Source organism: Neoarius graeffei, chromosome 2 (assembly GCF_027579695.1).
Source record: "Neoarius graeffei isolate fNeoGra1 chromosome 2, fNeoGra1.pri, whole genome shotgun sequence".
NCBI lineage: Eukaryota > Metazoa > Chordata > Actinopteri > Siluriformes > Ariidae > Neoarius > Neoarius graeffei.
The window spans coordinates 114,135,425-114,157,797 of NC_083570.1; the positions used below are offsets into that span (position 1 = coordinate 114,135,425).

Here is a 22,373-nt window from a genome sequence, read left to right on the forward strand (position 1 = left end):
CCCCTTTTTAGTGACGTCCGAATAATTAGGTATAAACCTACGATAATAGCCAGCCAGCCCCAGGAACTGTCTCACCCCCTTTTTGGTCTTGGGCCTCGGGCAGGCCGCAATCGCTGCTGTCTTATTAATTTGGGGACGCACCTGCCCGTTACCCAAGTAGAAGCCCAGATACCGTACTTCCACCCGCCCAATCGCACACTTCTTCGGGTTGGCAGTGAGCCCCGCCCGCCTCAGCGACCTAAGGACGGCCCTCAGGTGTTGCAGGTGCCGCTGCCAGTCATTACTATAAATGATGATGTCGTCTAAGTAAGCGGCCGCATAGGTGGCGTGGGGCCGGAGGACCCGGTCCATCAGCCGCTGAAACATAGCGGGCGCCCCAAACAGCCCAAACGGAAGTGTGACGAACTGGTGTAAGCCGAACGGTGTGGAAAAGGCCATTTTTTCCCGGGATAATGGAGTCAAGGGGATCTGCCAATATCCCTTCGTCAAATCCAGTGTCAAGTAAAAGCGAGCCGTGCCTAGTCGATCGAGCAGCTCATCAATACGAGGCATTGGGTACGCATCAAATTTAGACACCGCGTTGACTTTTCTATAGTCCACACAGAACCGGACAGAGCCGTCGGCCTTGGGAACCAAGACCACCGGGCTGCTCCAGTCACTGTGGGACTCCTCGATGATGCCCATTTCGAGCATGGCCTGAAGTTCTTCCCGAACCACCTTTGTTTTGTGTTCGGGTAATCTATACGGACGGCTACGCACTACCACCCCCGGGGGCGTCTCTATGTGGTGTTCTATGAGGTTGGTGCGACCGGGCAGGGGCGAGAACACATCCAAAAACTCGGCCTGCAACTGGGCGACCTCCGTGAGTTGGGTCGGGGAGAGGTGGTCTCCACAGGAGACCGGAGAGGTGCGAGATGCCAATGACCCTTTTTGGACCTCCGGCCCCAGCTCCGCCTTCTCCGGAACTACCGACACCAACGCCACGGGGACCTCCTCATTCCAGAGCTTCAGCGGATTGAGGTGGTAGATCTGTAGCACCCCCTCCCTGTCCGTTCACCTAACCTCATAGTCGACGTCCCCGACTCGCCGTGTGACCTCAAAGGGCCCTTGCCACTTGGCGATTAATTTGGAGCTCGACGTGGGCAACAGGACGAGTACCTTATCTCCCGGAGTGAACTCTCTAAGGCACGTGCCCTTGTTGTACAGGCGGGTTTGCCGTTCCTGGGCCTGCCGCAAATTCTCCTGAGTTAAGTGAGTGAGCGTGTGGAGTTTTGCGCACAGATCCATAACAAATTGAATTTCATTTTTGCTCTGTGAAGGTCCCTCCTCCCAATTTTCCCGCAGTACATCTAAGATGCCGCGCAGCTTATGCCCATACAATAATTCAAACGGGGAGAACCCCGTGGAGGCTTGGGGGACCTCTCGCACTGCAAACAACAAGGGTTCGAGCCACTTATCCCAGTTACGTGCGTCCTCACTTACGAATTTTTTGATAATATTCTTGAGGGTGCGATTGAACCGTTCGACTAAACCGTCCGTCTGTGGGTGATACACGCTGGTGCGGATCGGCTTAATACCCAGTAGCCCATACAGTTCGGCCAGTGTTCATGACATAAACGAGGTGCCTTGGTCAGTCAGAATCTCTTTCGGGATTCCGACCCGGGAGATGACGTGGAAGAGGGCCTCTGCAATACTACGTGCAGAGATATTGCGAAGAGGCACCGCTTCCGGGTATCGCGTTGCATAGTCCACCAGAACCAATATAAAGTGGTACCCTCATGTTGACCGATCTAATGGCCCGACGAGATCCATCCCAATTCTTTCAAACGGGGTCTCGATTAATGGTAGGGGGCGCAATGGCGCTTTTGGCATGGCCGCTGGATTTACTAACTGGCATTCGCGGCACGCCGTACACCACTTACGGACGTCGCCGCAAATCCCCGGCCAATAGAATCGGGCCATTATCCGGGTGAGTGTTTTATCCTGCCCGAGGTGTCCCGCCATGGGATTAAAGTGAGCCGCCTGGAATACCAATTCCCGGTGGCTCTTTGGAATTAACAACTGGGTGACACGCTCCTTCGTCTGAGTGTCCTGCGTCACTCGGTATAACCTATCCTTTAAAATGGAAAAATAGGGGAAGGTCGGGGTGGCGTTCGGCTGGAGCGTTTGACCATCGATTACTCTCACTTGGTCAAACGCGTGTCACAGAGTTTCATCTCGCGATTGTTCCAGTGGGAAATCCGCGAGGGATTCCCCAATAGAAAGAGGAGGGGCTGGGGGCTCCTCACTCTGTCGCGGAGATGACGTAGACGGCTCTGCGACCGCAGCTCCAGCCAAAACGACACCGGGACCCTCCCCTGCTAACCGGCAGGACCCACTCTTTACTAGGTGTGCCATCAACCCCTGAAATCCCGGCCAATCAGTCCCCAAGATCAAAGAGTGGGTAAGGGGAGGATTAACCACCGCCTTTACTATGGATTTGTCCCCTCTGAAATGTATGTGGACCGACACCAACGGGTAGCAGTGAACATCCCCGTGCACACACAACACCTTCACCCCTTGTGCTCCCCCCAATGCCTCGTCTTGCACCAGGCTTTGGCGGATCGAGGTCTGGTTGCAACCCGAATCCACCAACGCCTGATATGTCGCCCCTTGTACACTTACCGGTATGCGATACGCTCCGGCCTGATCGAGGGCAGCCTCTGGCGCGTCGGGGATCCGCAGCACCGCCCCCACCTCCATTGCGGCACACTGTTGTTGCAGGTGGCCCAGTTCCCCGCAGCGCCAGCAAACCGGCCTGGGCCTCCCCTCTGCAGCTGTGGTTTGAGGGTCACTCACCTGAGGGGGGGGAGAGACAGACACAGAAGGGAGAAACGGGAGGGCACCATGGGTGCGGCGAGCCGGCTGAGGTGGAGCCGGCCCCCGCCTCCGTGGTGGGGGAATGGGGCGAGGACGGGACATGGGAGGAGGGGGAAGAGAGAGAGAGAGAGAGAAGAGGAGAGCGAAGATGATGTCATCCATTGTCCTGCCGCTGGGACAGCCGCCAGATGATCCTCCGCCAGTCCTACGGCCTGATCCAGCGACGCCGGGCGGTGGCACTGGACCCACTCCGCGGTTCCGGCGGGTAGGCGGGCGATGAACTGTTCCAGCGCCACCTGGTCGATGATCCCCTCGGCGTCGCGATCTTCGGCCCTCAGCCACCGCCAGCAGGCGCCCCGGAGCTGCTGGCTGAACGCGAATGGGCTGCCGACTTCCTCCATTCGCAGCGCGCGGAAGCGCTGGCGCTGCTGCTCCGGCATGCACCCCACGCGCTGGAGGACAGCCCGGCGAAGGTCGGCGTAGGCCAGCCAGTGGTCAGCGGGGAGCTGTAGTGCGGCTAACTGCGCCTCTCCCGTCAGGAGGGGGAGGAGGCGCGCCGCGCGCTGCTCCATCGGCCACCCCGAGGCTTCGGCGACCTGCTCGAACAATCGATGAACGCCTCGGGGTCGTCCTGCGGGCCCATCTTAGTCAAGGTCATGGGAGATGGGCCCACGGCCGGGGCGCTGGTGGACCCCGCCGACGCGAGGAGGCGCCGGAACGCCTCTCGGTCTTCCTGCTGAGCCAGCACCAGGGCTTCGAAGCGGCGCTCCTGCTCCTTCCGGAGCGTGACGAGTGCCTGGTGCTGGCTCTGCTGAGCCATGGCGAGGGCATGGACCAAGTCTGCGAATGGGGAGGATTCCATGGGGCTGCAGGACAGGTGCTCCACCTTCCCGGGTGTCAGCACCATTGTCGCAGGTACAATGTGTGGGTGGAGCACAGAAGACGGCAGGACAGAGATCAGGATGCCAACAGTCGGCTTTTATTGCCAAACTTTTCAGCTTAACATATAATTCAATAGCTCAGAGAGTGACTCGCGCGCGCACACACACAGACTGTTGTCTCCTCTGGATAATCACTGACTCCCCTCCGCTCTCACTCTCCCTCTTTAAGTAGGGCGCGGTTTACTGGGGAGAACACACACAAAACATAGGTTAATCACACTCAGGTGAAGCGATTCTGCCACTTACCTTCCCCAACTCCGCCCTCCTGTCACAGACCGGCGCTTGACCACGCCCCCGCTGCCACACATGCCCATTGCAATATTACACTAAGCCATATTTAGATTGTTTTACACTTACCAATGGCTAGCTGTAGACGGTGACCAAAGCATTGTAACCATTCCCACTCATTCAGTTCTACTGCAGAGATGTTGTTTGTGGCGTTATCTGTGGTGACACAGACAAGATGGCATTCTTGCAATCTCCATGACTCCAGGGCATCTCTCAGACCTAAATAGATAAATTCTTAATTATGGGTCATTCAGAATTACTACAATAGACAAAAGACAGTATAATAAAACACCAATATGCTAATTGTTTTACTAAAGAGATACCTATAAATAATTATGGACCCGTTGCAGGCACGTGACTATTATCACGTGACGAGACAACGTGGGTTGCTGTTGTTGGAACCCATAGACATGCAATAGACATCTATGGAGAGAAAACTAATAGGAATTTCTAAATAACATACTTATATGTTACATATATATATATTTATACATACATAGTGTATTCTTATTTTAAGCACATTAGTAAAAAGATAATTAGTAACAGAATAAATATGTAGCAAGGTCAGGCTCATACCTTGGGTTAACATGACTCCTGTGTGATCGTCTGGGAAGTACGCAGTCTGTAAACAGCGAGCGCAGAGAGTCCAGTCGTTCCTGATGAAATGTATGGTTATGCTCATGAAGGGCTGCATAGCTCTGCTCGTCCACAGGTCCGTAGTCAAGGCGTAATGCACCACACTGCAAACATCTTTCTCCACTTCAGCCTGGCATGCATCATATAAGCGAGGCAACTCGACTTTACTGAAGTGCTTACGACTGGGCATAACATACCTCGGATCAAGTACTTTGACAAGGTCTCGAAAGCTGTCCTTCTCAACTACATACACTGGAGCCATGCCTTTACAAATGTAATGCAAGATGGCACCTGTGATTTGTTTGTGGCGCTGAGACGTCTTTTCATGTGGTGTGCATTGGGCGAGAGACTGCTTTATCTTCGGCTGGCTGTACTTCTTTTGGGAACTTGCCCCCGCTGTTTCACCCCTTTGTTTAAATCGGATTTGTTGGATTCTTATGTATTCTTGTTCGTGGACCTTCTTTAAGTGATAGAAGAGGTTGGATATGTTCGCATCTGTTGCGCTTCCATCCTCCATTTTTCAGCTAGAGAAATTCCAAAACGAAAAGGGCTCTGCTTCAGCAATCATGTCGCAAACATATGTCGCAAACCTGCGTGAGACTCAAAGAACGTAAAGCAGCGTCGTGTCGCAAAACCACGTTTCTTTACTAAGAATCATTTTATTCTTCTTTATTTTCAGTTATATAAACTTAGAGCATGCATAGTGACAACACAAAATTATATTAAATTATATTAAATTATATATTTGCTGTAATAATGGATAAAATTAGTTTATCACGAGAGAAATGATAGAAGAGAAAGGGCACGATAGACACTTTTCTATCATCCCCACGATATGTATCGTCATATCGCCCAGCCCTAGGCCAGACTAAGGAGGAAAGCACCAGATTTTGCCGATGCCCCCTTTAGATGTAACACCTGCTCAAGACCCTGTGCTTTGGTTGCCGGCCTCGTCGCCCACACACACGTCCACCAGTAGTCATCGTTGACTTCCACATGACATCCATGATGATGATCATATACACACATATATTTAAAATCTGTCATCCTTGTGTTTTTTTTTTTAATTCCTCAGTGTGCTCAGGCTCCTGTTGTGCATGTGTTCGGAGTGTTTCTGATTCAGACATGATGCTAACATTGTTGTTAAAAATGTGCACTATTATTACAGACACAGCACTTCTTGTTGTCTCGATTTTTGTTTTCACTCGTCTAGAATTGAAGCTGCTTTGTGTTGAAAGTCATTGTTAAAAGTGCTCTGTCAATGAATGAAATTGAATTCCACTGAATAAAAAAAAAATCACACTTCACAGAATTATTGGCACCCCATATAAAGATTAATAAAAAGGGTTTGAAAAAATCCACCTTTTGGTGAAGTTGTTTCATCTCACACTAAAAAAAGAGAGAAAAAATCCATACAAACTTTATTATTCAGAGAAAAACAAATCTGTCATCAAGAAATAATGTTTTTCAACAAAAGAAAAACACGTCACTATTAGTGGCACCCCTGCATTTATATTTTGTACACCCTCCCTTTGCCAGTAAAACAGCACTGAGTCTCTCCTGTAACATTTTATTAGGTTCAGGGCCTGAATTTGGGCACGGGATTGCGGGTATCGTGCACATTTTTTTTAATTTCCCGCACCTTTAACGATTCTAATGCGGGAGATTCCTGCACACATTACTGCATTGCCTGACAACGTCAATCTAATAATGGATCAATGTGAATGCGCGACTACCTTCTGTTCTCAAGGTTACTTGAATTGAACCCTTCTTTTACTGACTGACCCCCCTCTCTCCCCGTAACCTACTCAGAAAAAAAAAAAAAAACAGCAGACACAGACAGTTCACACACACACAGACAGATACAACGCGTGCACTCTTCCTCTCTCGGACTTTCGCTGTAAAACAAACATGGACCGCTCGCTAAAATGTACAAGTGCAGTGGCAGGAGTTTCCCTTGCTAAGAGGAAAACTCCTGAATCCGATGGTGGTAGAGTAGAGTGGGGGAAAAAGCCCCCGTGGGGTAATACGCCCCCGGCCTGTTTTACCCAAAATAACCACCAGATGGCGCAAAGTTACATTTCTATTGTTGATATGGACTGGCTTGACAACGGGGATATACAAATATCCACTGTGGATCGCATATCAGCAACGCAGAGGAGAGAGATCAAATTTTATGGTAAGTGATATAATTTTCAGATATCAGTAAAACTGTATTTAGATAGCTGCTATTTCGTCAGATATCACAGCTGTGTATGTGGTATGAGTAGACAAGTCAGTACGTTAAAAAAAATACATTAGGTATAAAAAGTTGAATCACATTTTGAAAGTAAGACCCTTTTTTGTAAAAGTGTACTCTGTGGGGTAAAACGCCCCCTTAATGGCGGGGTAAATGGCCCCCCAGGGGGCATCGTTTCCTTTTATCATAATTACTGTATTTCATACATTTCTGAATAGCAGATACATAGTTTTTAATAACATCTCTCTTACCTGATTGAGTAAAGCAAGTAATTTGAACTTAATATTAAAAAATATTAATATTAGCATTATTTATTGATGCACTTGTTCTTTGTTAATTCATGTTCAATCCACACAAAATTATATTGAAATTAAAATTCGAAATATAATAAAATAATGCATCTATTCATTAATTCAGGGATATTTTCTTGTTTCTTTCACATTATAGGCTTAAGTAAACACTTTTGCTATCCAAACAGCTTTTTTTGAGTGAGGGGGCCTATTGCCCCACCTCAGGGGGCATAATTAAATAGTGGGACAAGCTGATGATTATCAGGCCTGGGGTTACTTGGAAACTCATACAGTGGAAACTCAAACAACTGTACAATGGCACCTTGCCTAATAAGATTGCAATGACATTTGCGCACGCACACACACACAAACAGGATAGAGGGTTTGTCATCTACCAGTGGTAGTAGTGTGGCCACACCCATTAACAGGGCATGTGATAAGATGATTATCTGGCCTGGGGTTACTTGGAAAATCATTTTTTCCCATGATAAGCTGATGGGGTGGCACGGTGGTGTAGTGGTTAGCACTGTCACCTCACAGCAAGAAGGGCCAGGTTCGAGCCCTGTGGCCGGCGAGGGCCTTTCTGTGTGGAGTTTGCATGTTCGCGTGGGTTTCCTCTGGGTGCTCTGGTTTCCCCCACAGTCCAGGGCAGGAATTTCATGAGGACCATGGCCCTCGTGCCCTCTCATTTTGGCCTTGTGCCCTTGGAAAAAAATATCTGCTGTAAGGCCACAGTGGCCTTGATTCCCTGTGGTTTTGTAGTCTGCCTCATGACTGCCAATAGGCTTTAACATCACCTGCATCTATTGAGAAAAAATATGTCTTTTGTTGACATTCTGGATTCTTATTGGGCAACTCATCAGTGGTGGATTAGACTCGAGCCTGGCATGAACCGCTCCGACGTGCTATAATGACACCAATCTATCACCAGCCAACCAGGAGACTTAATCAAATGCATCCCCCGCCCACTTATGTCCACGTCTGAGACGTTGAATTTCTTTCACATAAGGAGGGAAGAAGTTGACTGAGGTAAGACTGTGTGATGAATTAACGAACGAATAAGAGAGGAATTTCAACATATTGGGCTTAAGTTTGTTACTGTTAAATAAGCATTGCTTGTACAGTGACGTTATGTCGTTACAACGTTGACCCACTTTTAACGTGCCGAGTAACGACTGTAGCCGGTAACAAATGCTAATTAGTTTGCTGTCAAGTTTTTCCTTTGTCGAGCTTTAAGCGTAAGGTCATGGATGTTACTACTGCTTGTTCCTGCCGTAATATGATACATGATATGTGCTGTTGTCTGTGCATAGCCACTTTTTTAATCGATGCAGTTAGCATTGTTTTGTTACTAGTATTGTGAAGTGTAACTGCTGCCATCTTGACAGATCACCATCGCAAGAGATTTTATCGCATTGTTTTTGGCATCATTGCAACATTAACATTTACTTTTATTCATTTACCCCCCCATTAATAATTATGCCAAGCAAGGAGTGGAGGGAGAGGTACCATAAAAAAAAAAATTGAAGATGCAGCTAAAAACTGCAAAACAATGGACACTTTTTTCAAGAGGTGAGTGGTAGCTTAATTATGATTCAAGAGGAAACAAGATATTGTAGTTTGTTTGTTAGCTATCTAACAACACACCAAAAGTGAAATTCAGGGAATCAGTTTATCATGCACACTCCATAAATATTTAGGCTATAAATATATAAATAAAATATAAATATTCTAATAATTACATAAATATTTTCTTATCTTCAGACATAATAGTGTAGGAGATGTTTCTTTACCTGCTTGATAGTTTCGACTGAGACTCCAATCTTCCTCAGAAGCGACATTAGTCCTTAAATTAAAATCATTATAGACGTGAACTTAAAATCATTGTTTTATTTTATTGCCTTGGTGCCCTGGCTTTTGGCCTTTGTGCCCTCAGCACAAAAGGCCAAGTGGCCTTGCCCCCCAAATGACGAAAATCCAGGCCTGGTCCAAAGACATGCAGGTTAGGTTAACTGGTGATTCTAAATTGACCGTAGGTGTGAATGTGAGTATGAATGGTTGTCTATGTGTCAGCCCTCTGATGACCTGGCGACTTGTACAGGGTGTACCCCGCCTTTCGCCCTTAGTCAGCTGGGATAGGTTCCAGCTTGCTTGCGACCCTGTAGAACAGGATAAAGCAGCTAGAGATGATGAGATGAGCACAGGCGATTGCTCTAAGACAACGAGGGAGGCTCAGCCTCCTCTAAAAATGACGAACATCATGTAGGATGAATTGCGCTAGGCTTATAGCTGACCTTATAACATTGCTATTTCAGATCCAGAATCCTAGAAATATATGTGCTCAACCCAACTACAGTACGAAATCATTCAGTTATAACTTTCCCCAGTTCACCTAATGTCTGCGTGAGTTTTTCCCCCTCGTGACAGCGCGATGCAGCCCAGCCTCAGTGGACTTCAATGGCATTTGGGAGCTATGCGCTTGTCAATCTCAAAATACAAGACGATTATTGGACAAATACTGCGAAAATGCCTGCCCACGGAGTCTCACGGACTCCCAGCCTCAGTGGACTTCAACGGCATTTGGGAGCTATGCGCTTGTCAATCTCAAAATGCAAGACGGTTATTGGACAAATCCTGTGAAAATGCCCACTTACGGACTCTGAGCCTCACATGGGAGGGACATGGCAAAGCTTTCCGCGAGGAGACTGGTGATTGGTGAAAGCGGCTGGAGATTTTCTTTGATTGACAGCTTGTTTCAACTATAGACAGGCAGCGGTGAATTTCAGTTCAGTCCCATGCGGATTCGCAAGTGCTGTGGTGTATTGTAAGAAATCAGCTTACATTTCGATTTAATTCATTACATACAGTTTCTACCAGCTTTTTTAGTTTGTATATATTTTCATTGTAAATAAAGTGTTGTCAAGTTTGCTATCTTAGTTCCAGAAATTTTGTTTATTTGAGTGACTGAACTTGAACTTGAGGGGGCTAGTCAGCTAGCAAGAAAGCTGCAAAACGTCTTCAAGACTTTTCAAGCAAGTCCAGTTGCTCTCTTCTACCAACCACAGATTACTATGTACCTGGATGACTGTGTCAGGAGAAACAGATGAGGACCCAAGAGCGCAAGTTAAATGTTGAGTTTTATTGATAACAGGGGAAAGGGAGGATGTACGTGTGTGAAGTTCAGGGGCAGGAGGACTGAGAGGCAGGGATGGCTGGTGGGAGCATGGTGGTGATGTCTGCGGTCTCCCATCCAAGCACTGACCAGGCTCGGCCCTGCTTAGCAGGAAAGATCAGACAGGATCAGGTATTGTCAGAGTAGGGAGGCTGAAAGCTGACAGTACTAGGTGTTCAGGTAGTCTCCCAGTGAGCAGTCCCTCAGCAAACAGACAGGACAGCACAACAGGCAGGAGTGGGGAACAGGCTGGAACACAGAGTCACAGATCAGGGAGCAAGATAAGGGACAGAAATGCAGGGTCAGGTTACCAGGACTGAAGAGTAGACGGAGTCGACGCCTAGAAGACGATCTGACACTGAAGCTTGGGAGGACTGCAGATTAAATACCCACAGAGGAGGAGCAGGTGATAGGCAACAGCCAATGACAGCCACTGAGAGTTAATAAGAGGAAGTGTATGCGGGTGTGGCCGGTAATGCTGAGTGGAGAGGAGTGGAGATGTTACCTGAAGAGAGGAAACCCACAGGTAGGACCATGACAGAACCCCCCCCCCCCCTCAAGGGACGGCTCCAGAAGTCCCTAGCCACAGATCCACCAAGACGGGCAAGAGGAGGGGGAATCCCGGTGGAGGGTCAGAATCCCTCTGACCGGTCAGTGTCCATAACCTCCGCACCATCTTCACTGTCGGAAGACTCGTCATCCAAGGACCCCCGCCCAGGATTCGGTTCAGTGTCAGGCTCGGGCACTGGAGCAGGGGCAGGGTCCGAAAGGGGATCCGCATGGTGAGAACCCCTACGTCAACCCCGTCAGCTGGAGGGCTGGTCAGGGTGTAGTCGATGGAAGTCGGCGATGAGGGCCAGATCCAGAATCCTTCCAGCAGGGACCCATGCCCTCTCCTCAGGACCATAACCCTCCCAGTCTACCAAGTATTGGATGCCCCTACCCCTACGTCGTGAGCGGAGCAGTCGCCGGACCATGTAGACTGGTCCACCATCAATGATGCGTGGAGGAGGAGGCGGCGGTGTTGCCGGGACCAGGGGGCTCTCGTGCACCGTTTTGAGTTTGAAGACGTGGAAGATGGGATGTATCCTCATGGTCTTGGGAAGCAGCAGCCAAACTGCCATGGGACTGATGACCTTCTGTACGGGAAAGGGTCCGATGTAGTGAGCCACCAATTTGCGTGACTCCACCCGTAGTGGTAGGTCTCGAGCCGACAACCATACCTTCTGGCCGACATGGTAAATGGGTGCAGGGGTCCTCCTCTGGTTAGCCCCAATAGCATAGCTGGTACTGGACTTCAGGAGTGCGGTGCGGGCCTGGGCCCACGTGCGGCAGCAGCGGCGGGCATAGGCGAGAGCAGACAGGCAGGTGGCTTCTCCCTCCTGGCTGGTAAACAGAGGTGGTTGATACCCATACACACACTGGAAGGGGGAGAGTCCGGTGGCAGAGCTGGTGAGGGAGTTGTGGGCATATTCCACCCAGAGCAGATGTTGAGCCCAGGCATGGGGGTTGCACGAAGCCACACACCTAAGTGCCTTCTCCAGTTCCTGATTCATGCACTCAGTTTGGCCATTTGACTGTGGGTGAAACCCAGATGACAGACTGGCAGTGGCCCCAAGGAGGTGGCAGAATTCCCTCCAGAAACAGGTGGAGAACTGTGGGCCCCGGTCGGAAACGATATCCCTGGGCAGGCCGTGGACCCAAAAGACGTGTTCTAAGATGACCCGGGCAGTCTCCTTAGCAGTTGGCAGTTTTGTGAGAGGCACAAAGTGGGTCATCTTACTGAAGCGGTCCACGATGGTGAGGATGACCATATTACCTTCCGATGGAGGAAGACCAGTAACAAAGTCCAGGGAGACATGGGACCAGGGATGCATGGGTACTGGCAGGGGCTGGAGTAACCCGGCTGGGGGCTTCCTGGGGGACTTGTGCTGGTTGCAAGTGGGGCAGGCTCTCACAAAATCCTGGATGTCCCTCCTCATCGATGGCCACCAGAATCGCTGAGACAGCAGATGGAGGGAGCATGCAGGGCTTTGAACCGGTTCAAGGAACGAAAACGAAAACCGGGAACTTTTTCTGTTTCACATGGAACAGAAATGAAACCAGAAACTTTATTATTTTTTATGTTCCGGAACAGAAACGCTTATTAAAAATAATGGTAACCGGTTAATACCGGTTTTTATTTCGTTCCTCAAAGTTTCCGTAGCCTACAAATAAAAAAGTCATTCTTCTCCTGCGCAAGCTTCTATGACCCGCTGGGGTTCACTTCCTGTGTGACGTTCGCTGACTGAATGGAGAGAGTGGGAGGGTGGACTACTATCACGTCTCCACATCTTAAATAAGAGGTAAATATTGCAGTCTATCGTTATTCGAAAACGTCAATTTCAAACATGATATCAATATATTTGTCCATGTTAATGAGAGGCTTGCGAACATTAAATGACGTTAACCTCTGTTAGCCTATCAATGCATAGGGCCTGACTAGCCTTTGGTAACACACTAAACGAATTATCTTTCATTTTTGGCACTTTTTCTGTTTGTGTAGATGGGAAGACATACTGAGAATCCAAATCGCCAACATTTGAAATAATAATTGTTTTGAATTATTTCTTGTCTTATTTAATGAAGGTTGTAATAGAATTAGCCTACATTTGGCTTAAGCTGGATGAGACAGAGACATAATTTTATAGCCATTTGTTAAACAGCTGACAGGGAACGTAATTAACCTTTCCGGGAACGAATTTTTTTTTTGTTCTAACCGGTTCGGGAACGTCTATTTAATGGTGGAACCCAAAACTGGAAACGTTAAAATTCCATTTCTGTTCAGAACGAACCTCGCGATCGCCGATGTCATAATTGCTCTCTGCTGGGGTCAGTCTTCGGGAGTAGAATGCGCAGGGGTGCATTTTACCATCCTCAGCTGTCCGCTGGGAAAGCACAGCCCTGACTCCCACATCCGAAGCATCTACCTCCACCACAAACTGCCGCTCGGCGTCAGGCATCCGGAGGATCGGAGCTGAAGTGAAGCGGGCCTTGAGGGTTTCGAAGGCTTTGTCAGCTGCTGCCGTCCATTGGAAGGGCTGTTTGATGCTGGTCAGTGCGGTGAGTGGGGCTGCCACGGTGCTGTAGCCCCGGATGAACCTCCTATAGAAGTTGGCGAACCCCAGGAACTGCTGCAGCTTCTTACGGCTCTCTGGGACTGGCCACGACATCACTGCCGACACCTTCGCAGGGTCCATTTGTATGCTGCCCTCGGTAACCACATATCCCAGGAATGAGACAGACTGAGCGTGGAACTCGCACTTCTCGGCTTTCACAAACAACGGATTCTCAAGCAGGCGGCGCAGGACCAACTGGATGTGGTGGGTGTGTTCAGACAGGGTTTTAGAGAAGATCAAAATGTCATCCAAGTAAATGAAAATGAACTTGTTGAGCATGTCTCTGAGAATGTCATTTACCAGCGCCTGGAACACTGCTGGGGCATTGGTGAGACCGAATGGCATGACCAGATATTCATAGTGTCCCGTCAGGGTGTTGAACGCAGTCTTCCACTGGTTGTCTTCTCTCACTCGCACCAGATGGTAAGTGTTCCGGAGATCTAGCTTGGTGAACAGTGTGGCCCCTTGCAGTAGTTCAAAGGCGGAGTAGAGTAGTGGCAGAGGGTAGCGGTTCTTAACCGTAATGTCGTTCAAGCCCTGGTAATCTATGCATGGGTGAAGAGAACCATCCTTCCCCACGAAGAAAAATCCAGCTCCGGCAGGAGAGGATGATGGACGGATTAGGCCGGCAGCCAGAGAGTCGTTTATGTAGTCCTTCATGGCCTTTCTCTCCGGGGCTGACAGGGAGTAGAGACGGCCCTTAGGGGGTGCGGTGCCTGGCAGGAGGTCGATGGCGCAGTCGTATGGTTGGTGTGGGGGCAGCAACGTGGCCTTGGACTTGTTGAACACCTCCCTCAGGTGGTGATAGCAGACAGGAACCTTGGATATGTCGGGGGTGGAGCTGGTGGTCTCCTGGTTGGTTGGCAGGATGGCTCCCTTCAAGCAGGTCTGATGGCAGCCCCTTCCCCACTCTCGTATGGTGCCAGTCTGCCAGTCAAGTTGGGGGTTGTGTAGACGGAGCCATGGGTACCCTAAGATGAGTGGTTGGCCGGGTGAGTGTAGGAGGTGGAATTGGATGGACTCCTGGTGGTTTCCTGACAGCAGTATTGTCATGGGGGCTGTGATGTGTGTAACTGTGCTGAGACGATGTCCACCCAGCACTTGTACAGGAATGGGTGGAGTAAGATGGTGGCACCCCACACCCAGCTGCCGTGCGAGCTCTGTGTCCATGATGTTAGCTTCGGCTCCAGAGTCCACCAGGGCGGCCAGGGCACAAACGGAGTCAGGAAGCTGAAGGCGGAGCTGAAGCAGGGGTTTACGGATGGAGGTTAGGCGGTGCTGTCGCTCCTCGGGGGTGAGGGAGGCACGGCCGATCTCCATGGGCTCAGACTGATTATGTCGGCTTTGGGGCGTGACAGGCGGGAACTGGGCAGCGGAAGACTCACCCCGAGTGCGGGTGGCAGGTTGACTAGAACGCCCCTTCTCTCGTCTGCGGATCTGGATACGGTGATCGATGCATACGGCAAGGGCAATGGCCTCATCGAGTGTCGGGGGTTGCTCATGGGAAACGAGCTCGTCCTTGACGTAGTCCGCCAAACTGTGGAGGAAGGCGTCCACCAGCGCCGCCATGTTCCACGAACTGCGCCTCGCCAGGGTGCGGAAGTCAATGGAGTAGTCTGCCACCATCCGGTTGCCCTGACAGATACTCATCAGTGCTCGTGATGCCTCTGTTCTTGACGAGCCCAGGTTGAACACCTTTAACATCTCCTCAGTGAAGGCGGCACAGGCCGGGGTCTGCCGGTCGAATTCAGCTGTCCCCCACAGCCGAGCCCGGCCGGTCAAGTGAGTGATGACATACCCCACCTTGGCTCCCTCCGTCGAGAAGGTCCTGGGCTGCAGAGAGAACTGGATACGGCTACTGGTCAGGAATGGCCGGACCTGGTTTGGGTCACCATTGAAATGTTCCAGATTACCGATCTTCTGTTCCAGGTCACTGGGAGCCAGAGCAGGTGGAGTGGTGAGGTTGGTGAGAACTTGCAGGACCTGGGTTAGCTGTTGCTGCTGTTGAAATAGTTGTTGCTGCTGGTGGTCAAGCTGAAGCAGAGATGCAATGTCGCCGGCCATCCGGTTTATTTCTCTCTCTGTACATTCCAGTCGCTGCAGGGCAGTCACTTCAGGCTCAATCACCATGCTGGTCGGGGAGGGCGCTGGGTCCATGATGGTCAGATCATTCTGTCAAGGGAAACAGACGAGGACCCAAGAGCGCAAGTTAAATGTTGAGTTTTATTGATAACAGGGGAAAGGGGGTTGGGAGGATGTGTGTGTGTGTGTGAAGTTCAGTGGCAGGAGGACTGAGAGGCAGGGATGGCTGGTGGGAGCATGGTGGTGATGTCTGCGGTCTCCCATCCAAGCACTGGCCAGGCTCGACCCTGCTTAGCTTCAGAGATCAGATGTTGTCAGAGTAGGGAGGCTGAAAGCTGATGGCACAAGGTGTTCAGGCAGTCTCCCAGTGAGCAGTCCCTCAGCAGACAGACAGGACAGCACAACAGGCAGGAGTGGGGAACAGGCTGGAACACAGATTCAGAGATCAGGTAGCAAGATAAGGGACAGAAATGCAGGGTCAGGTTACCAGGACTGAAGAGTAGACGGAGTCGAAGCCTAGAAGACGATCTGACACTGAAGCTTGGGAGGACTGCAGATTAAATACCCACAGAGGAGGAGCAGGTGATAGGCAACAGCCAATGACAGCCACTGAGAGTTAATAAGAGGAAGTGTATGTTGGCGTGGCCGGTAATGCTGAGTGGAGAGGAGTGGAGATGTTACCTGAAGAGAGGAAACCCACAGGTAGGACCATGACAGACTGAGTATCTTCACAGATGTTTCTACGCATTTTGGGATGAGTTCCCTTCGACTGGTGTGGGAGTATGAGAGGACTTCCAGAAAACTGGCAGACATCTTAGCCAGAGAGGATCATTCATTTTTGTCAACCTGGAATGACCATCACTGAACAGAGGTGGGTGTCTATGACATCTATCAGCCACCTACAATGCAGCCATCAGCATTCTGATTCGGATTCTATGATGATCCATGAGAGGATAAATACTTGATACTCCCTATTAGACAGACAGAACTGAGGATGCCTTTCAGATGAGAGGCGAAACGTCTTCAAGACTTTTCAAGCAAGTCCAGTTGCTCTCTTCTACCAACCACAGATTACTATGTACCTGGATGACTGAGTATCTTCAGAGATATGCACGGATGCCAAGCATTGTTGATTTAATTTTGGCGAAGCCATTTGCCAGTCTTCCTTTTGAGGAAAAGTAAAATTAAAGAGCAGGGTAGACCAACGCCTCAAATTGACTTGGTGAAAAAGGTAGGGAATAATACGCATTCCTTTCAGCTCTCCTGGTACGAGAAAGTGAATTGGCTAACAGCAAGTGACCCACATCAACAACAGTAAATAGGCTACTTTAGTAATATGTCATGGATGGACCAAAAACATAGAATCAATTTAAAATGTTTATGCTGAGTATATTATATTGGAATATATATTTTTCTGGATATGAATTAAACACAGCTACAATTTGGAAAACATTTTTAAACAAAAACACAGCCGAGAACATTTCACACTACAGACCTGGATTAAAAGTGAAGGGTTATCAGAATTGTCAATAAAACATTTCTCAGTCAAAATAAGTAAAATATAGGGAAAGTGTCATTGAATGAAATGTGTTGCACCCAGCTCTATGTTTGGCTCCCCAAGGTCAGTGGTTTCCGGAACACTCTGCTGTTACTGCTGAGGTTCCTGACAAAGAGCTGCTTTCAAGAATGATCAATTTTTAAACAACATGGCACAATTTTAAAATATAAAATGTTAAAATATACCCCCCCCAACACCACCATCATATATATTGGACAGTAGGCTAATGGGCCAAAAGAACCTGTTATTTCACAATTTGTGACCCTGCCAACAATCAGCCAGATCAGAGGCAAGAGTATGGGCAAAATTGATGTGTTTTTTCTTTTTTCTTTTAAAATCTGGAAATATCGTAACCGACCAGCCTCCCCTGTTTGAAAGACTACCAGCCGCCACTGGAGATGAGATGAGAAGACGATGATATGCCTCTTGGATGACTAATGATTAACATAAAGGATTCACAAACTTTCAGGCACCACTGTACAATGGCACCTAGCCTGATAAGATAACAATGACGTTTGTGGACAGAGGGTTTGTCATCTACCGGTGGTAGTAGTGTGCCCACACCCACTAACTGGGCAGATGACAAACTGACCTTTGCTTATGCAGTTGGAGGAAAACCATCAAAGGTTAAATACAGGCGCATGAGAGACATCAGTGCATTTTAATTTATGAAAATTAATATTAATAATTTATTTAGAAGATGAACATCAGGATTCTAATATTTTTAGCATTGTTGTGCATCACCTGCTTGATGCTGTACTGCTTCAGTGTTGGTCAGAACATCTCATGGAATATCTTTCCATTGAAAACATGTGCATGTACACAGTGCATAAACAGGGATCCGTGGTTCGCAGAGCGCTATGACAGCCAGGTGCCAAAACTTATGAACAGGAGAAACAGCAATCTTAGCACTCTCACACTTGACTGGTGGCTGGTAAGAATGAATGAATCCATGCTGCTCTTTTTTTGTTTATTTTATTGTTATTGTAAATGACCACTATTGTCCTTGTATGTGTTTTGTCATTTTGCCTGGGAAAAACAACACATTAATATGTCTAATTTATTTTCTAACTTATTCACAAATATTTCTATTTGTGTACGTGCTTTGATCTGATTTGTGTGTGAATTGTGATTGAATATTGTGTGTGCTCATATTATTGAATTTTTTCCTGTGGGTGACACTGTAGTTTGCACAAGGGGGAGATCTTTGTAAAGGTAGCCTGCAGGTGGGAGTGATTGGAGGGATGCGCAATGTCGGAGAGCGGTTGAGAGGGCAGAGAGTTTGGTTGAGTGGTCTTCCAAAGCGACAACTTTTTGGTTTTCTTTGTCTTGATTGTCAGGGTTAGAGTAGTTTGAGTGGAGGGAATATTCTGTGAGAAGTATCGGCTGACGGCCTGTATGGGTTCGGTAGACGATACACTTGCACACAGTCTTTACCATGGCGGTGAGTCAGGGGGAAGATTGTTGTACTATGGATGACTTAGATGAAGATGACGGTAGTTGGCCATTAAGGAAGATATATAAAGCTAAGCGGTTGAGGAAAAGCAACGAGAGTGAGGAGAAATGGAATGTTGTTGTGATGTTTGAAGAGGGAGGAGTGAAAAATATGGATCCAATAAAGCTGATGAAAATAATTAAGAATCAGGTTGGGGAAGTTAAATATGCAAGAATTTTGAACGATGGCAATTTATTAATGGGATATATCTCTGAAGAACAGGTTGGAAGAGCTGAAAATTTGCAAGCAGTTGGGAAAGCAAAGGTAGTGAAGCTTGTGAGAGTTGATGATCAAGGAAGTAAAGGGGTGATTTATGGGATTCCTTTATCAATGGAGATGAAGAATCTAGTTAAGTATTAAAGGAAAAGTGTGATGCTGTTCAGAGTGCAAAACGATTGACTAGGGGATTTGAGAAAAAGGAAACTGAATCAGTTTTAATTCAGTTCAGTACTAAAGAGATGCCTACAGAGCTATATTTGGGTATGAGATATAGTGTGAGAGAGTTTACTCATAAACCAATGAGATGTTTCAAGTGTCAAAAGTTTGGGCATATAGCTAAAATGTGTAAAGGGGAGAAAAGGTGTGCAAAATGTAGTGGAGCTCATGATTATGGGGAGTGTGGAGAGAAAACAAGACCTAAATGTTGTAATTGTGGAGGGGCACACAGTGCAGCTTACTGGGGGTGTGAAGTAATGAGAAGGGAGATGGAGATTTATAATGTGAAAATGAAGAACAAAGTTACCTATGCAGAAGCAGTTAAAAGGGTGGGGCAAACAAGGGTTAATGGAAGAAATGTCAGAGGGGAATTAGCCACAGGGAAAGTATGGATGCAGAGACAAGAATCTGTTAAAGAGAAGGAGAAAAGGAGTGGAGGGAAAAGAGGGATTTAGTTATCTTCATTGCAGGGGTGATTAATGCAACAGCTGAGGTTAAATCAAAAATTGAAAGGATTCAAATTATTACAAAGGCAGCAATTCAACATTTGGGTATGGCAGGTTTAAAATGGGAAGAGGTGTGAGATGGTCTTAGTGTGACATCAGCAAGCCAGGAAGGAAATAGTGTAGGATGATCATATTGATTATGTTACTTTTACAATGGAATGCAAGGAGTTTGTTAGCAAATGGTCAAGATTTTAAACAGTTTATAGATAATAGGAGTGTAAAACCAGATGTAATGTGTATCCAAGAAACTTGGTTAAAACCTAGATTTGATTTTGTTTTAGCTAATTATATTGTCATTAGACGAGACAGAGAGCAAGGAAGTGGTGGGGGCTGCGCTACCTTTGTAAGGCAGGGTGTGCCTTATAGGGTGTTGGGTACAGGTAAGGAACAAGAATATGTGGTAGTGGAAGTATGGGCTGATAAAAAGAAAATAGTAGTAATAACTTATTATAATCATTGTAAACTGTGAGAATTAAATGAGCTAGAGGAAATAGAAGGACAGGATAGAGATAATGTTATATGGTGTGGAGATTTTAATGCTCATAATACAATGTGGGGAGGGGAAAAGACTGACAATAATGGACAGGTGATTGAGGAGATAATGAATGATAGGAATTTACTTTGTGTGAATGATGGTAGAGGGACTAGGATAGATATAAGAACTGGTAAAGAATCAGTACTAGACCTCACGTTTTTGTCTAGTAAATTGGCACCAAAGTGTGAGTGGGAAGTGTATGGAGGAAGCACTATTGGAAGTGACCATTATCCAATTATATGTAAACTGGATGTTGATGTAAGGTTGAGCACAGAAGATAGTCATGGAAAGTGGATTTTCAAAAAGGCAGACTGGGAGAGATTTATGGAAATAAGTGATTTGTATATTAGTTCAGTCCAAGAAACAGATGATGTTGATGAAATTGAGTTGCGACAGAGTATATGGCTGCAATGGCTACAATATCAAAAAGTTCAGGAAAACTAGTAAGAAAAGCGGTCCCATGGTGGAATGTTAAATGTGAAGAGGTTGTTAGAGAAAGGAATAGAGCCTTTAGAAGGTTAAAAAGAACTCATAACTTTCAACATATGATTGATTATAAGCAAGCACAGGCAGTAGTGACAAGGATGATAAGACAAAGGAAAAGATCATACTGGAGGGATTATTGTAGTTCAATTGGAAATACTACTTATATAAATGATGTATGAGGAATGATTAAAAAGATGGAAGGTAATAGTGGAATTACCCAATCCTTTCAGATGGAAATCAGTTGGCTATATCAAACCTAGAGAAAGCAGAAATGATGTTAAACACACTGAGTAAGGTGCATAGTTCTGTAATCTATCAGGAGAAGAAAGAAGAGGGAGGGAAGAAACAAGGAGCATATGTGCAGAGGTTATTCAAAAGAATGGAAAATTAGAGGATAAATATAATGTTCCATTCACACTGAGAGAATTAAGAAATGCATTGGATAGGTGTAAGAATTCAGCCCCTGGTAAAGATGAAATTTGTTTTAGCATGTTAAGACATTTAAGTGATAAGGGACTTCAGAAGGTTTTAAATGTATTTAATAAAGTTTGGGAGGAAGGAAAGATTCCTACAGGGTGGAAGGAGGCAGTCATTGTTCCAATAAGAAAACCAGGAAAAGATGCTAGTAACTCAGCAAATTATAGGCCAATAGCTTTAACTTCTCATTTAGGTAAATTAATGGAAAGGTTTCTTAATGGAAGGTTAATGCACTTTATTGAAGAAAGGGGGTTGATGGCTCGCTATCAGAGTGGTTTTAGAAAGGGGAGAAGTATTATTGATTCAATCATATGTCTTGAGGATGAAATAAGAAAACCACAAGTAAAGAAAGAGATTGTTGTGGCAGTATTTTTAGACGTGGAAAAAGCATAATATGATATGCTATGGGTAGAGGGTCTTTTAATCAAAATGCATATGCTAGGGATTGGGGGAAATTTGTTTAACTGGGTAATGGACTTTTTAAGTAATAGAAGTATTCAGGTGAAAATAGGGAAAGAAATATCTAGGTGTGTGGTTGAAAATGGGATTCCACAAGGCAGTGTTATTAGTAGGGATGAGCGAGTACAGCATTATCTGTACCTGTTAACCATAAGAATTATCTGTAGCCGTACTCGGAGTGGGCGGGGCCTAACCCGGGAGTGGGCGGGATTTAACCAGGTGGGTCTGGTTGTCTTGAAACGGGCAGGGCTTTAACCAGTATGTTATTTTAAAGGAACAGTCCACCGTACTTCCATAATGAAATATGCTCTTATCTGAATTGAGACGAGCTGCTCCGTACCTCTCCGAGCTTTGCACGACCTCCCAGTCAGTCAGACGCAGTCAGACACGCTGTCACTCCTGTTAGCAATGTAGCTAGGCTCAGTATGGCCAATGGTATTTTTTGGGGCTGTAGTTAGATGCGACCAAACTCTTCCGCGTTTTTCCTGTTTACATAGGTTTATATGACCAGTGATATGAAACAAGTTCAGTTACACAAATTGAAACATGGCGATTTTCTATGCTATGGAAAGTCCGCACTATAATGACAGGCGCACTAACACCTTCTGCGCGCTTCGGCAGCGCATTGATACGGAGCTCAGATATCAATGCGCTGCCGAAGCGCGCAGAAGGTGTTAGTACGCCTGTCATTATAGTGCGGACTTTCCATAGCATAGAAAATTGCCACGTTTCAATTTGTGTAACTGAACTTGTTTCA

General features: G+C 47.0%; 1 protein-coding gene across 1 annotated transcript in view; it reads left to right on the forward strand.

The window, feature by feature from the left end:
• The first annotated feature begins 18,083 nt into the window (after positions 1-18,083).
• The window catches only part of LOC132870716 (CMP-N-acetylneuraminate-beta-galactosamide-alpha-2,3-sialyltransferase 1-like), a 96,615-nt gene continuing 92,325 nt past the window's right edge, over positions 18,084-22,373 (forward strand). Inside the window, exon 1 of the mRNA XM_060904510.1 lies at positions 18,084-18,157. Within this exon, the coding sequence (XP_060760493.1) occupies positions 18,107-18,157 (51 nt within the window). The 5' untranslated portion in view covers positions 18,084-18,106. The remainder of the gene's footprint in view (positions 18,158-22,373) is intronic.